Below are 18,205 nucleotides of genomic sequence, written 5' to 3'. Positions count from 1 at the left end.
CATTAGAAGCAGCTGTAGGCCTGAGACAGACATGATAGCTTGCGTTTCTTCCGCGGGTCAGTTGAGTTTAGTAAATATGTATGGTTTTGAAGCTATTTATGAGTAGTCATGAACCTGATGATAAAGCTTCAGGTGCTTTTTTTTATCTGAAGTTGTTTTCTTCTCATACTAATGGAAATATGCTAATCAGAAGCGGACGATTGGCTGGGTTCATCCTTGTAAGGCATCAGTGAGTTTTGGTTGCTGTGCAAGCATTGTTTTTAGCTTTCACTCTCTTTTTAATGGCCAAAATCATATGAACATGTCTATTATTCATTTGCGTCCTCAAATGTTTCCACTAGATGTGTGGGGATTCCCAGAAAAAAAGAAATGGAGAATGAATGAGGCTTTCTGTGTATCAAATTACAGCATTTTCTCGTCAAACACAAGCCTTTGAAAGAGGAAGGGTCATACCATTCACTCTCATTATGCCTGTCCTTTTCTGAAAACAATCAGCCTTATCAGTCTTTCCAGCAACAACAAAAGCCACAATGATTGTAGTTTTTATCATAACTGCCAAAGTCAAAGTGCAAAGCAAGTTGCTGAAAGGACTGTTTTTCACATTTTCACATGAAAAAAATAAATCAATGTTTTTGCACAAGTTAAAACTCAAAAATGTCAAAATTCAGTGTTTTGAAATAAAGGCTGAAGTTTGTTCTTTATGACTATATATAATATATCATATATCATATATAAAACTTAAATTTGCAATGCAGTTGCAACTGAAAAGTAAAGTAATTTGCTGTTTTGTAACTGTTGAAATTCAACATGTACTTCACCAGAGGGCTGCTTTACTTGTTAACATCAAATTAAATGCACAAAATTTTTAAAGGAAAACCTGTTGCAGATACAGGCATATTTAAACTCTGAGATTAATCATTTTTATTAACATTAATCAATACTATTAACATTAAAATAAACATTATCTGGAAATTATAAATGTGAAATCCACAGTTGAGGCAAACCCATGTCTTTTAATGCTGATCAGAAGTACAGTTGCTGCAGCGCAGGAACGACTGAGCTGGTGTGTGTGTGTGTGTAATCTGGCTGTAAAGCCGTGTTATTTGGACTGTGGCACAGCGGTTTGAGGGTCCTGTGCCAAAGACCTGTCTAATAGCATTCCATCCACTGATACATCAGGAGACGCCCCTTTCCCAGATTCATCCATCAGGACACACCCCTTTCCCAGATCCACCTATCATGACACGCCCCTTTCCCAGATCCACCCATCAGGACACACCCCTTTCTCAGATCCACCTATCAGGACACGCCCCTCTTTCTCTTTCCCGTATCCTTCATGTACTGTGTCCTGCTGGAGGGGCTTTGGGTAATCCCTGCAGTAAAAGGGTAAAACCCTTATATATACACACACACACACACACTTCTTGGCTGCATCTCTCTTTGACTGCTGTTTCACATTTAAAACTGTGTGTTACGGCATTAGCCACTGATGCTGGCCTGTGAAAGGCTGGGTGATATATTGAATATTCATTACATATTTTAAGCCATTTTGTTTAATGTCAGAATGATTTTATCTGGACATCAATTTTCATAGAGTGCATTTCATTAGACTAGTCTCGCAATCTGGGAGTATGAGGGTATTAACGTTTCTGATTTAAAATTCAGAATTCTGGCGTATTCCAGTTTAAAACAGCATTAGAGTCGATAAGTCTGATTCATTTCTCATCATTTGTCGTCATTCACTCACCCTCAATTTGTTCCAAACCTGCATGAGTTTGTTTCTTCTGTTGAACACAAAAGAAGATGTTTTGAAGAATGTTGGTAACCAGGCAGTTGTTGGACCCCATTGACCCCACATGGGGAAAAAATACAATGGAAGTCAATGGGGTCCAACAACTGTTTGGTTCCCAACATTCTTCACAGCATCTTCTTTTGTTTCTCAAACTCATACAGGTTTGGAACAAATTGAGGGTGGGTGAATGACGACATTCAGATCATGCACGAAACTAAATCAACCTATACGGACATCATTGGAGTGGCCCATGACCAAGGAAACACTAAATCATGTTTATTTATTAATTATAGTATAATACTGGAATGCAAAAAAATGCTACATTTTGAACCTAATTGGCTGCAATGGCTGTTTTGAAATTACATTTCCTCTTATTAAGAAACATTTATACATATTTAAATATTGAGATGTAAATCAAGTTTTGCCAAAAGGATGAAAAATAATGAATAATTGTTTCGGTATATCACACAGGCCTATTCAAAGGTAGAACATGTGTGCATGTGACACTTGAGTAGGCTGAGTTTCACAACTCCCTTCACAAAATATGAAGTTTATTAGTTTTTTTTTAATCAATCCTCCAGCTAAATTTCTTCTCCCTTCCCTCCGCTCTTCTTCTCATTTTCCCGATGTCTGCCTTTTGGATCAAATCGCTCAGTCTGCTTTTAATTTGATGACTAGCAGCTGCAGATCATTCCGCATGCAAATAAACATCCAGGTTTCCGGAAACATCCGACATTTTAATTAGCATTTCCTTCTTTTTCAGATTCTCTCTTTTCTCACTCCTGCATATTTTAGCTCTCCCCTACATCAAGTTCCTCGGTGTTCACATGCTCTAATGCCATTACCTACATTTTCTGGAACGTCTACATGTCCATACATGGGCGTCTGCCAGGCCAAACTGAAGCAGTGTCCTTTTTTAGGGCAATTAGAAAGATTGACTGCAGAAAAGTGGGGTACACGGTTTCATCACTGAAATCAAGACCGCAGAGACAAAACAGACTGATGTTTACTTCTCTGCTCACTGGAGACACGGTCACACCACTGAAGGATGAAACCGTCCCGACCAGAGCAATCAGGGGATCTTCCCATCAGTCACTTGTTGATTTCATTTTAAAAGCAGAAAAATTAGAAACGGCACCTTTTTCGTTTGTCATTTTTTGTCGAAAAAACAAGAACTGGCTCATAGAATGAATGAGTGAATATTCGATCTCAACATGTGGGCGGGAATGAAACGCCTCTTTCCACTGATTGGTCAACCAAACGTCAAACCGCGTCATCAGTTGTTTCTCACTTCCGTTCAACAGAATAATAATCATCTGCTGCTACAGATGCTTAAAGCGTTTATTGCAACTACATTTCAACCTCTTCTCATCAAACAACCAGATTAGTTGTACCGTAGATAGGGGGTGTAGGCATAAATTCAGCGACCTACGTGTGGAATATTAGTTCATCTCATTAATATTCATTAACTTGTATCTGCACTCACAGCTACCCCCAGCCTACATCTTTGGCACACTACAGAAAGGGGCGTTTCATTCCCGCACGCATGTAGAGATCGAATCTTCCATTTTCCACCCTTGAATGTAAAAACAAAAAATCAAGCTGAATTATTATTATTATTTGGAAGAAAAAGGCGCCATTGCTTGTCCAACGTATTGCAAGAGCACATTCCGTTGTTCATACAAATATTGAGCCTATTTACTTTACTAAATCATGTTACTTGTTTTATTATGCATAATTAGTCATGTGCAATAGTCTAAAGATGGAAAAATTGGCTTCTTGTTTCAAATTTATTGTACACTACCATTAAAAAGTTTGGATTAATTACGATATTTTTTTAAAGTGTATTTTGAAGAGGTCCTTTACACTCACAAAGGATGCTTTATTTTGATTTTTTTTTTTTAATGCACCCAATAATATGGTGAAATATTTTTACAGTTAATAAGAATATGTATTAATATGTCACAATATTACCACTTTTAGTTTGTTTTTCATCAAGTGCAGCCTTGGTGAGCATAAGAGACTTCTTTAAAAAACATGAAAAATCGTAATTATTCTTTTTGAACTATACATTTGGACATTTTTCAGCTGTTGTCATGATGCTTAATGAACCATTTGGATTAATTCCAATAGGTTTCACCCACTTTTCATGATTCAATCAATTCTCAATGATTAAAATCAAGCCCTGCCCTTAAAAATCCTGATTATAGAAATAAAATGTGTTTCACGTTGACTTTAATGCGGCTCTGCGATATAATGAACGGTACGAGACGGTTTGAGTTTCTTCAAACTGTTGCTCCACTATGACAATACAGCAGTTGATCTAAAAGAGGAAAAGCTGTTGTTTGTGCTATAGCACGCTTGCAGTCATCCTGAGAATGCATCGTACTGCGCTTTCAATCGCTTCAGATTGCAGTGCCACGTGAAATCGAGCTTGCATAACTAGAAGTGTCTGCGCACTTGCGTAGACTAGAGCATGTCCTCTTGGCGCCGCCTTTAGTTTGCCATCTCTGTTCACTGTCAATAGCTTCATTTGGTGTGCTGTTTTCAGTCCAGCACGACTGGAGGGAAAGATGAACAGCTCGAGATGAAGCAGAGGGTTAGAGAGATGGATCGAGAGAGAGTGGGTTGAGACAGATTTCTCATCAGTGGGCAGATATTCTTCATGGCCGGAGACCAGCGCATCAAGAGCCAAGAGCAGATGGCCTTACGACAATCAAAATCCTCAGCTTCTCTCCAGTTTCTCTTTTGTCTGCACCACCTCTCTCATTGTTACCTTCTCCTATGAGCACTAAAGTGTCTGAAGTCATCCACTCATTCTGTGTCGCATGTTTACCTCTTGTGAATGTTAATGGACTTTCCCAGAGGTTTGTTTTGCACAATGAAAGTTGTTTTTGAGGCTCTGGATTGTGTTTCTAAGTGTGTATTTCCTGGACTTTGCTGTATAGAGAAGCTCAGCAGTGGCCTTGGTAGCATGGGTTTTCCCATGGCCTGTGTGTCGAATGAGAACTGGACCCGATCTGACAGCCAACACTGGGTCTAAAGCTGTCCTGATACCTCAACTCCTCTTCTCTCCTCCTCTTCCTCAGGGCATCTGGCGTATTCCAGTAGATGAGATCGATCGTCCGGGTAGTTTTGCATCTCATATGAACAGATCCATCGTGCTGTTGCTGGATGTTCTGTCTCAACTGAAAGATCACCACACATTACTCAAAATCTCCCTCATGCTTCAGAGAACCCCCGACCAGGGAAAGTAAGACCACCAAATCTCAATTCATTGATTTGTTGTTTAATTAAATAATGCATATTTATTACAGGGAATGGGGAAGTACACTGAAAACATGTTTTTACAAACTTTTACAAAAGTTGTAAATAAAACATTGTTATTATAGTATATGCTGCATGAAAATACTATACTAGTCTTTCTACTTTATAATGTCACATGTAATTATGTGTGGAATTTACTTGCAATTTCTGAGTGAAAATTGTTTCTTAGCTTTTTTTCCAAGTAAATCCCACACCATTGTTTTAGCTTAACTTCTTAAAATGTAGTGTTGCCTAACACTTGTTAAATTATCCTCGTCTAAAGTTGCATATTCGAATAATTTTGTGAAATGTTGATCAATTCTTGAGGTAATGATTCGATTAAAAATCAATTCTCGATTTTTAATAAAATTTCGATTCGATGTATGCATTGGATTGTATTTTACTGTTTTGTGTTACTTTTCTTATTTGACTGCGGTAGAAAAAAATCCCACTGAATTAATTTTAAACCTTGAAATCTATTTTTTTTTTTTTTTTCCTTTTTAGTTTTTATAAAACAAATGCCATTTAAGCGGACTACAATCATTACACACAAGACTAGCAGTCTTCTGTATTAAAGCAAGGCAGCCCTGAGAGTTGTAAAACTTATTGAGAGTAGTAAAAGAAGTAAAACCAATTGATATAAAAATAAAAACTTTTTCACTGGTAAATAAAATGAAAATAAAGCAACGATAGGACAACACAATAGAAAAAGTTTTTTCACGTACAGTAGCCTAGTTTTATTTAACATGTCTGAAGAAATACTACAGAATTTGAATAATCAAATGTAAAATTAAAACACTGTATGAATTAGATATAAATTGATATGTTCATAAAAAAAATATATAAATGTGATTCAGTCAAAAGCAGTGAGTGATTTTCTGTTTTTTATTAAATGAACAAAACAGACTGCCATAGTTTATTAGGCTGCTGTCCCTTTAAGAACAAATGCACGGATCTAATGCACTGTTACACATCCGATTTGCTCCCAACTGTTTACATTCACGTAGGACATAACAGACTGTTTATGTGAATTCTCCACAAAGTGTGCATCTTGACATCATTGTGTTTGTATTTGACAATTCAAGCGCAATAAGCTGTGAAAGCGACCTGAATTCGGGATCGCGTGCGTCTGTGCGTTTGTGATTTAATAACAATCTAACATGTCAATAACTTTAAGTAGTACAGCGAAGTTTAAGAAATGTAACACTTTAGAATATCGATTTTTGAAGTTTGTGAATCGATGCGAAATTTCATACAGCTTTCTTACAGTCTCGTCATTTTTTATCTTTTTGTTTTCCTATATTTTTTTTATTATATGGAACATTGCATGAAGCATTTTCATTCAAAGACATATCATATATTTTTATATATTGTGTGTTATAGGAAGTACTTGCGAGATGTGGACCGACAAGTTTTGGCCAAGCGAGCGTTTTGCTTCACTGTAAAAGTGCTGGAGGACAATCTGGATAAACTCACAGGGGTATGACAACTCATTTTCTCATTTGTTTTTGGTTTGTTTTTAGAAGGTTTTATTTTTGTTTTTGTTTTTTTTATTGTGTGTTTTGTTTTATTATACCCCAGAAATACAAGCTGAACCGTGGCCTTGGTGTCATATGTTCCCTATGGAGACACTGCCATGTTTGGGAAATGAGACTCAAGCCAGCTCTGACAGCCAAGGATACGCTTATGTTTGTGCTAACACATTAGCTAATGCCATCCTGACTGCTCGAAGAACAGAGTGATAGCATCGCTCAACTTGGTGCCTGCGCTTCTTTCTTTAAACGTCTTTGCGTTGCTAAGTTAGAACAGATTAATTGCTGGAAAACTTAAATATAAATGTTGTGTTTGTGACCTTTCTCACTTCTAGTGTCACACTAGTCAGAAAATATCATCACGTGTATTGTTTTCTTTCAGCAGAATCAAGATTAGCCATTTTCACAGTGATTTTATACACGTGACAGCTATGCTCCGATATACTTCAAGCGAAATCAAAGAACAGATGTGACGTCATTGCGAACAAAATCAGGCCAAAGCGAAGTTAATTAGGGAGATCAAAACAGCTTCACAAAGCAAACTTTCCAGAAAAGTTCACTCCCGCTGGTAAACACCTTTAAATTATAGAGCGTATGAACTGAGGTCACTTTCCCGCCGGATCACACTCCCTCAGCCGGACTGAGTGGCAGAAGAGCTGCTGAGTGACTGGAGTTAATAGAGGAAACTGCGAAAACACGAGTAAAATGAACGATTATCAGTTTAAACTAAAGGTTGGACTTGATATAATATTCCTTACAACTTACCAAAGATCCAGTGATCCATGGATATTGACGTGCCTCCAGGAATCGTGTTTCCTGACATTTTTATGAGCCTGATTTCAACACTGGGGAAATACATAAAGCAAATTTGCCTGTGAACGCTTTATATAAATACAATATAGGCAGATCTAAATCCGAGTGATCACTTATATCACTGTTATATACATCATCGTATCGTCCAGCACTAAAACTTGTATAGTTTTTTGTCAGTGTTTATTTAAAAACATCCAATTATGTAAAATATCCGATGGTAAATATTTAATTGATGAGTTGTCAATATAATACATACCAATACAATATATAGGGTATGATATTACCCCTAAATCCAGCATATTGACACAGAATAACTGCAAATCCACCTTTCTCTGCCTGGATCCAGTAGCGATCCATTTGCTTCTCTGTTCTGTAGCTTTCGGCAGTCTGTAAAAATTTACCTCGGCTTTCTTGTCAAATGTAGTTGTACAGTCAATCTCAAAGCTCTTTCCCGTTTTAGATGTTTTGTTTGTTTTTCGTGGCATTCACGCTGAAAACCAATGCTTCCGCTCAGTCTTTCTGCCACTCAGTGTGTGAAACCGCAGTCACTCCAGCCAACGGTGACGTCACACACATACCCTCTATTGGTCCGTGACAATGATGTAATTGGTAATTCTTCTCCGGTTAATTACTTCTGTTCAGTCCGTTGTGATCAGACGCGAGTAAAACATGAACACACTGGAGAGCTGCTTTATAGTAGAAATCGGAAATTGTAATTTCGAACTGTTTCATGTTTAACACTGTAAAGCTGCAGAGGTATTTCAAAGCAAAGAATGAAAAAGTATATCAGTCTCTAAAGGTTTTGTTGGATCAGCCGTGTCAGGGTTTGTTTTCACCTGACTGACCATGTTCAATCAGTGTTTGTTGGTGTCTGTTGGGTCAGTGTGAACATGGGAGTTATTTTTCATAAAATTTTAAACTCTAACGGCCAACTTGTTTGTTGGCGTTTGTCTGTGTGGTGTGAATTGGCCTAAAGTTGTGGCTTCTGTGCCGCATTTATAGTGTGAAGATGTGTTTCACTTTCTCTTTCATTCTCTCTCTCTCTCAGGTAAGCGATCCTCCTAAACCGTCCACCACCTCTATGGGTGAAATGACCACGGCGGATGTTTCCAACCGGCCTCCTGCTGCAGAAGACCCCAAATGCTCACACACCAGCCAGTCTAAAGCAGGACTCCCCGACACCCCTACGCTCACCGGGAGCGAGACCAGACCTCCTGCCATTCCTCAACTACATTCAGCCACACTTCAGCTCTCTCTGGAGCCTTTGACTCAGGTGACAGCGGTCACAGTTCACCCCAGGGAAGGTACTTCAGGACTTGGAGAGCCTATGGAGCTCGGCTTGGGATTATGGCCGGGTGCTTCAAAATTCAGAGACCCTCAAACGCCAATTGACACTGTCCCACAAGAGCAGGGCATGGTTAAATCAGTAGCGGAGGAGGTTGATAAGATCCCAGAGAGCAGTCGGGCGACGGAGCTGTCGCTGGAGGAGTTGAGCATTAGCTCTAAACAGCAACAGCTACAGCTACAGAATCAGGTGAACGCAGCTAAAGGAGCGCCAACTGTGGCCACAGCGCCAGCGCCAGCGCCAAGCAACCCTTTACCCAGCAGCCCTGAGCTAACGCTACCACAGAGACCCAACAGAAAGAGAAAACTGCTGGATGACGTGGAGTCTGGCAAGACGCTGCTTCTGGATGCGTACAGGGTTTGGCAGCAAGGTCAGAAGGGCATGACCTACGACCTGCAACGCATCGAGAAGATCATGTCCGAGACCTACATGCTGATTAAACAGGTGAGAAAGGATGAGAGTTGCATTGGGTGTTGCGATGTCATATCTCAGTTAAACATGACGTGGCTCTTTGAAAGCTTGTCGGAAAAGAAACGGGTGACACAAGGTTAATGTTCAACCACTTTCAGGGGGAAATCCCATAACGTTTGTTGAACAAAAAAGATTGATGAGGGGAAGTCCGAGAAAAGTGTCACACCATAGGACAAATGTTTTATCAGCGAAAAAATGTGTCTTAGCTTGGTGTCGGACTCGGTATCAATCTGTGTGAATCAAGCTAAACTAGATTTCTGAAGAAAATGTGTGTGGTGTTTGTTCATGCAGAATAAGCCAACACAAGTCTATTGCAGGTGGTTTCCAGTGCATCGCTCTGTGGTTACTAAAGTGTTCTGGGTAATTTTTTTTTTGCTGTGTGTTTGCTAGGGTGTTCTTGTTGACTACTCCATGTCTATGACATTCTGGGGCCGGATTCACAAAACATTCTTAAAGTCCCCCTTGTAGTCAATAATTTTTTCTCTTAAAACTCATCTTTGATCACCAAAATTACATATTTAAAAAAAAATTCCTTGAAAAAAACTTCTCATGCTTTAAAATATCTTGAATGTAAGTCAACACCCTTGCCTCATTTAGTATACGCGGTTCTATGAATATGCAAATGAGCCCCGCCTTCACTCACTCACTCAGCTCAGAGATCCACTCGTTGGCGAACACACGTTGATCTGATTGGTTACAAGGTAGTTTGTGACGTCAGAAACACCAGCGATTTCAAAGCGTGTTTTTGAGACTGTCTTTGGTTCACTGCAACACCACATAGACATACAAACAACATTAAAAGCTTGATTTTCACCACAGGGGGACTTTCATATTGTTCTTACTGTAAGATAGAACTTAAAATAAATCCCCAAAGGTAAGATGTTTAATGAATTTATTTGGTTGTTTTAATTAAGCATTACAACATAGAGCTACATATAATATATATCACGACAGTGTTTCCCACAGGATTTTGTGAGACTATGGTCTAAACCAGGGGTGCCCAATCCTGCTCCTGCCGATCGACTGTCCTGCACAGTTCATCTCCAACCCTAATCAAACACACCTGCCGTTAATTTTCAAGTGATCCTGAAGACCTTAATTGGTTGCTTCAGGTGTGTTTGATTAGGGTTGGAGATGAACTGTGCAGGACAGTCGATCGGCAGGAGCAGGATTGGGCACCCCTGGTCTAAACCTTCACCAGTCTGGTGCACATTAAGAGCCCATGTTCAGTATGCAAATTGAACAAAGAAAAAACACTGTGCATTGACTTGTACCTGAACTCTAAAGGAGACTCAACCTTCTTTTTAGTTGTGATATAGTGTCTTAGTCTACATTTAGATTCACACTGGTGTTTTAGGAAGCCAAACATTTAGAATATAATAATATAACTTTTATGTTATTATTATTATTCCTGTAACACTAGTAACCTATATGTTGTAAAATGTATGCACTGTAAAAATAAATGTATAATACATTAGTATGTTATTTTACTTTGCGCTACAATTGGAAAATTACAATACTTTTGTCTTAATTTCACTTCACTTGTAAGAGATAAACCCTTGAGCTTTTATTTTGACGGAAACTGTAGTTGGATCTTTTATTTTGGCGAAAAATACGTTTGTGTGAAAACAGCTTTACAAACGGTCTCATTACAAATCTAGTAAAATGCTGTAAACATGTTGGAAATTGTGCAAATGTGAACATAAAGCATAACTGGTGCCTGTTACGTTCCCAAATGCACGCTAAACTCAGTTTACTACACTCATTCACTGTGAACTGAACCGCTCTGAGACGTGGAAAACTCCGGAGCACGAGTTGATCGCGTGAGCAAAGTGCGCACTTCGCTTTTAAAGGGGTGGTTGATTTTGATTTCACTTTTCTAGCTTTAGTTAGTGTGTAATGTTGCTGTTTGAGCATTAACAACATCTGCAAAGTTACAACGCTCAAAGTTCAAAGCAAAGGGAGATATTTGCTTTTAAAGAAATCACTTTTTAAGGACTACAACAAACGGCTGGTAGGGACTACACGACATTCCTCCCGGGTTAGTGACATCACCAAACGTAGAATATACATAAACAGAATATGCTAATCAATGACTAGAAGATATCTACACATAAGCTACATAAATTCATCAACTAAACATTCAGAAATGTCCTGTTGCTTCTACATGTTGTCACTTCTTCTTGAGTCTCTCCATCATTGACTCCGTGGACATCATCTGACTTCGGTTTGAACATAAAAGGCTAAAAGTTTTTGAAATTTTCAGTGCATGTCTGTGTGAGGTAAAAGGACACAAGCTGTTGAAGCTCCGCCCCCTGTGCCGGGAGCAGCAGCTCATTTGCATTTAAAGGAACAGACACAAAAACGGTGCGTTTTTGCTCACCCTCAAAAAGTGACAATTTTAAAATGCTATATAAAAATATCTGTGGGGTATTTTGAGCTAAATCTTCACATACACACTCTGGGGACATCAGAGACACATTTTACATCTTGTGAAAAGGGCATTATACCACCACTTTAAACACGCAGCGCAACAGACTAAACTTATTTCATTAAATATTTTTCTTGCAATTTGATAAGGGCACAAAGCCATATCGCACTTTCAATTGTAGTTCGTTTGACAGATACTTTGCCAAAGCAATGGCGCAAACAATGTTAGAGACCTTTTATGTTGTTAATGAGAAGTTTTAAATGATTTTCCGTTCATTATGAAACTGTGGCGGCACAGATCTAGGTAATTATTGGGAAACTCTGCACTAGTACTAGGGATGTGCACAAATACTCTGAAGTGACACTAATGACTAATGTAAACTATGATCAGTCAGATTTTTGTGAATCTGGCCCCTGGTCTCTAGAAATGATTTGGTTCCTCCATTGTAAGTTTATTACAAGTTTGATTGTAATGGCTAATGTTCTGTTTAGTAGTTAAACATGTGAAACTTCTGGTTAGGGATTTGAACAAACCTAAATGTGAACAATAGTAATATTAATGCTTGCCTTAGTAAAAAACGCTGATGAATTGATTGATTGATTTAACTTTATTGTCCTTAATGTAGACAGCACTATACATACACATAATAAGAAAGTAATTCTTTTAGTCACGAAGCCCGCTGTGAAGTGGGATGCCTGATTCATGTGCGACAGAGCTATACTGTTATATTATAGGGACATTAAGGCATCCCTGGGGGAGAGAGAGAGCGAGTGCCAATTGAATACAAATGGAACTGTGGAAAATTACTGGTGTAGCTAATGATAGTGTAGCACACGAGCTCCATAACATTTGTCATCACAGTGCTGAGTCAAGTACGCTATTGTAGAAGAATTCACAAAGAGTCAGTGAGGTCTTAAAGGACTGGCTTCTGGCGTTATTACTCACAGAACCTCAAATGCCCTTGAGTTCATGGTGAATATATTACTCACATGTTTGTGCTGAGGAATTACATTTTTTACTTTAATTAAAACAATAATTTGAGACTTTTTGACTAAGTAACTAGCTTGTACCCACTCAGAAGACACTATAGCACAGCACTGTAGCTACACACATGACTGGGCCAGCATCATTCACATTTTCTTAATGATTATGTAAAATCGAGTTCATAAAATACTGCGTTTTAAGCAGAGGAAGCCCGACAATTCACGCTATAAATGTGTCTGTTTTGGTAAAAACAAAAAAACAAGTGGTTATGTCTCATTGTGCTCTTTTTCCCAATACCGTCATCAAGTGTTGAGCTCTGTATTTAATTATGTCAAGGTAAAAAACAAACTAGCAAAGTTGCCATTAAAGTATGTTATTAGTATGAGAGGTTAATGGCACTAGCTGGCAGTTCACACACGCACGCACACACACACTCGCAGCACTCATCTAGTCCATTATCAGCCTCTACTTCTCTAACAGTGTATCACCTCTCATTTCCCCTGCCTGTAATTGCATCTGCTCTCTGAGTGTGTGTGTGTGAGTGTGAGTGTGTGTGTGTGTGTCTACCTCAGTCTAATTGTAGTGCTTGTCTCTGCATGAATGTTTGTGTGTGTATTCTGTGGTTGTTTGTTGTGAAGCAGTGTCTAACTCTCTGATTGAGATGACAGTAGAAGGGAGAGAGGTTTTAATGTGGCGTCTGGACATCTTTACCTCTGATTGAGGAACGGTTGTACGTGAAAGATTTAACAATCCACTTTATTTGGAGCCTATATATAATGCATTATTAAGATATTTTGATTTATTTTTTCACGAACTTATTGCAGTTTATTCTTGGATCGCCTTCTCAGCAAAGGTTATGTGTTTCTGCCTTTGGATTTGGCTAAAGCGAAGTATCTTGGAAGGCTGCATCATAAAGCTGCCTACATTTTGTATCAGTCTTCACATTGGGCTTTGATTTGATGGCCTGTGATGAAGTGCCTCCTCCATAGACAGCACAATAGGTTATGGAATAAAGTAAGTTATAATCAGTTGTATGTTCTCGTAAATAATGGCATCCACGGTTATTAACGCACTGGAAATGCAAACTGTGAACTCAGTCCAAATCAGCAGTGATAAAAATAAAAATAACTTTCTCACACTTTATTCAATCAATCATGTGGACAGATGTTTTCCAACAGTCATTAGCATTTATGAATTATGTTGCGCTATTTGGTGATATTTCACTTGTTGAGCTTTAGTGATTAATCAATTCTACCTTTAAAAAACTGCAAATGACCTTACTTTTGGTAAACATTGCATCTTGATGTTGTGGTGAAAATGTAATATAAAAATTATTTTGTTTTAAAATACATAAAAAATGCAATTCATACCTACCATGATTTGAATACACCTATTCTATGGTGGACATCTTTTATTTATTTATGAATTAAACTTCATTTTGATATTTTTAGTAAAACAGTTTTGAATGTCCTGCTATCATAGAGAGAGAAAAAAAGAATTAATTTCTTGAAAAGAACCTTTCAGTGATCAGTTCTTAAAATAACATTTTAATTATTCATGTAAAGAACATTTGAATTTTCTAAAGAATCTATTTACACTATAAATAGAACATTGTGTGTGAGGGACAGGTTCCATGGAACCACTGATGCCAATAAAAACCTTTATTTTAAAGGGTGTCGAGGAAAAACCTTAAAGTAGGAATGCCAACCAGCAACCAACAGTGACCAATGTCTGGTGATTAAATACTGTGAATGACCCTTCATGACATTATGGTGCGTTACAATACATTATACTCTTAAAAGTTAAGTAAGTTACCAAAAACCTCATATGTGACCCTGGACCCCAAAACCAGTCACATGGGTCAATTTTCTGAAATTAAGATGTATACGTCATATGAAAGCTGAATAATTAAGCTTTTCATTGATGTATGTTAGGATAGGACAATATTTGTTAGGATAGGACAATATTTGGCCGAGATACAACTATTGAACATCTGGAATCTGAGGGAGCAAAAAAATCGAAACATTGAGAAAATCTCCTGTAAAGTTGGGCATTTATGTTGGCGATTGTGCTGCATTCATTCACAAAAATAAATGTTTTATATATTTACTGTAGGAAATGTACAAAATATCTTCATGGAACATGATCTTTACTTTATATCCTAATGATTTTTAGCATTAAAAAAAAATCGATAATTTTGACCCATTCATTGTATTGTTGGCTATTGCCACAAATAAACCCGTGCGACATGTGACTGATTTTGTGTTCTAGGGTCACATTTGACATCTAAAACAGAAAACTTTCAGAAACACTTCCACATTTCTGGGTCATTTTTCCCATTTGAAACTCTGGATGTCAATTCACGTCATGTTGATCATGTGTCATAAAGGTTTTCCCATACTAAATCGACAACATAAACATCCAGTTAAGCTCCAGGAAGACCTGGATTAAGGCTTTTGCTGCGGCTAAAAACTCTGAGATTAAACATGAACCATGAACCTCCAGTTCTACCACCGCTTTCTCTGGTAACCTTGAGCCATGTATTCAGATTCAATCATCATTTTGCATTCTATGCAATTGCTAAAGAAATAATAAGGATGCATCCTGATTTGAATGCTTTCCGTACTTTGAAGTATTCATTCAAGATTTGGATTAGTGTGTCCCAAATCATAGAAAATCAGGACCTGAAATTGCAGCCTGACCGACATGTTTCAAATTATTGATTTGATCTGTTCATCTGTGTAGATTAATTTACTCATTCAACCAACATTGCTAGGGAATGAATGCATTATAAGCGCTGAATTTGCGGGAAAGAGTAAAGTTATGTACAATACCTGCGATCCCATGCCGAAATTCAGGCCCTGAAACTATTATTACAAAAGTGCCTGGAGACACTGGTGGAATTTTCCAAAATATGCTTCCATTTGTTCTTTTGGACTAATATTACCCACAACCTTTGAAGAAGAGGAAGAGGAGTTTGTGACTGTTCTCTTTTGACCTTTTCAGTTGTAGAAAACTTTTAAAGTGATAAATATAGCTAAAAGCTAACACTTGCCAGCAAGGTGCGGTCACATTAGCAAATTTTGTCGGCTAAAAGGGTCCATTGTCTTTTGCCAATAGTGTAGTGATGTATGAAGCTCAGCTCACAGAAATCACACAGAATCAAGCAGCTTTCTGATGGTCATTGAGGCAAATTTGCGTGAAAATGTTGCGAAAACTGCGTGTGGAAATCTTTCACCCTCAAAAAAAACTCTGTGAGCAGACCTGACGGAGTCTGTGCTGGTGGGCCGATTCCTATAACAGCTTGTTTCGCCACCGAATAAAAATTGAAAAAGGTTAATGCGACTTTTTTTCTCGCATTTCTAACCTTTTTTCTTGCAATTGCGAGTTTATATCATGCAATTCTGACTTTACGCAATTACAAGAGAAAAAAAATCTGAATTAATAGATAAAATGTCGCAATTATCTTTATAATTGTTTTATTCCCTGATGGAAACAAGCTTCCATAGATTTCATACATTTTTTTTTTTTTTTTTTTGCTGTATTGCACGCCAAACTGGCCTTAAACAAACAAAACAATCTTTAGACATTTTAAGTTAGAGGCAACCACTGCATTTAAATCACAGTCCAAACTAAAATGTTACACACATGTTGCATGAGCCTTTTTTTAATTTGTATTGTATAATTTCATGAATTAAAGCAAAAAAACATAATGGTTTGATTTTAGCTTTGTAAAAAAATGCTACATAAAAAATACCTGCACAAAACTGTGTTAACGTCCTGTTTACATACTACTAAAAATTTCCACACACAAAATAAAATTTGGGGAAATGATTGCAATGGAGTTTGTGTGCGACTCCGGGAACAGCGACCGGCCAGAGGAAAACAAAAATGGTTGCCAATCGCACGTTTGGAGCGGAAAAAAAAGTCAACCGCTGCATAGATGCAGTTATGACATAGTATGTAGTGATGAACTGAAATTTCAGCAACCAAAAATATTCAGAAATTTCAGTTTGGCCGAAATCATCGACTGAAATGGTGGTTTAATTAGTGCTTATCCGATGATGCATTTTTCACTGTGTCAGAGTGTCTATTTCATGCACAGAACGTGGACGAGCATCAGGGAAACATGTCAACTATGCTGACGCACGTCTGGGTTGACATTATCAGATGTTGTGGATTTTTTTATTTGATGAAGCAAGATCTAGTCTGTGCTGTTTTTAGTTGCTGCACGAACAAAACCACTAAATTCTATCAGTTTCATAACGACATTAAAAAAAATAAAAGTCCATCTTTAACGTGGCATGACCTCTGTAGTCGGCAAGTTAACTAAAAGTGTTTCATTAATCCATTGTTAAATAACTTTAGTTTTGGTTTTGGTGTTTCGGTAAAAAATGTATTGCAGTGCATTACTAATCCTGCTATAAAAGTTTGGACACACTTTACTAACTTCTGAACCTTCTCTAAAAAATTGCCTACATATAAAAATAGTGCTTACATATGGTGATTATTATTATTAATTATTGTAAAATGTGGAAAAAATAAAGAAAGAGTGACACTGGACACGCCAGGCTTCATCAGCAGATGTTGTTTTTAACTGCTCAAACTCTGTGTGTCGTGTGTGCTGTTGCTGAGAATGTAGTCCTGTGCATCTGAGTGGTTGTTGTGCAATGTTTTCGAGTCACACGCCTGAAATCTCACACCACACCAACCGGAGAAACCAGTCCTAATACTCAACTCACATACACACACATGCACACCAGCCCTAAACCTGCACGAAAACAACACATATGACTCTACACACTGCTAAATTGAGTGTAGGACAGCTTGAAGTGAGTTTTAGAAATGGCTAATGGTGTAGATTAACGTTAGCATTAGCGAGCATGCTAACCGGGCATTTGGTGTCCAGTGTTCGAGTCACCTACGACCAGTTTTGCATTATTCCCCCAAAGAAGTAACTAATAGCATTACTTTTTATGAAAAGTAATGCGTTACATTACTTTTGCGTTACTTTTCCTCACCTGGGCTGAGCTTGCCCCTTTCACACCAAAAGTGAAGTGAGTAAGCCTCAGGCTGATGGAAATGCATATTTACTCCTGTACAGTAGAGGGCGCCGCTCAAACAAACCTTTCAGCTTCTGCTATTCTGGATTAAAGAACAATAGGATACAGGAGAAGAAGTTCAGCACTCTTATTTCTAGTATGGTTGAATTAGATCATTGAAGGTCAGCAGCAAAGACATTGGTTAATAAAGTGAGATTAAGTACATAAAGTATATTTTTGTAATTTAATATAGTTTCTGATAAAATTCTGATATTGCATTTCACTGTTTTTATTAATTGAGGAATACTGAATGTTCACATTTAGTCTAGAACTAAAATAACCATCACACACACACACACACACACACACACACACACACACACACACACACACACACACACACACAACACCTCACTTTATTTCTCTCAACATGGGGACAGGAGAGCTGACAGTCAATAAATGTGAAGAAGTACTTATTTGAAAAAGTAA

At 37.9% G+C, this 18,205-nt stretch overlaps 1 protein-coding gene across 2 annotated transcripts in view; it reads left to right on the top strand.

Annotated features, from left to right (window-relative positions):
• The window catches only part of cabin1 (calcineurin binding protein 1), a 140,381-nt gene that overhangs the window by 88,858 nt on the left and 33,318 nt on the right, over positions 1–18,205 (top strand). For both annotated transcript variants that reach the window (XM_081349817.1, XM_081349816.1), the window contains 3 exons: positions 4,882–5,045; positions 6,482–6,578; positions 8,492–9,232. In XM_081349817.1, the coding sequence (XP_081205943.1) occupies positions 4,882–5,045; positions 6,482–6,578; positions 8,492–9,232 (1,002 nt within the window). The remainder of the gene's footprint in view (positions 1–4,881; positions 5,046–6,481; positions 6,579–8,491; positions 9,233–18,205) is intronic.

Source organism: Scardinius erythrophthalmus (assembly GCF_964197995.2).
Source record: "Scardinius erythrophthalmus genome assembly, chromosome: 20".
Classification (NCBI taxonomy): Eukaryota; Metazoa; Chordata; class Actinopteri; order Cypriniformes; family Leuciscidae; genus Scardinius; species Scardinius erythrophthalmus.
The sequence above is the reverse complement of the archived record's forward strand: the minus strand, read 5'-3'. Positions and strand labels throughout refer to the sequence as shown.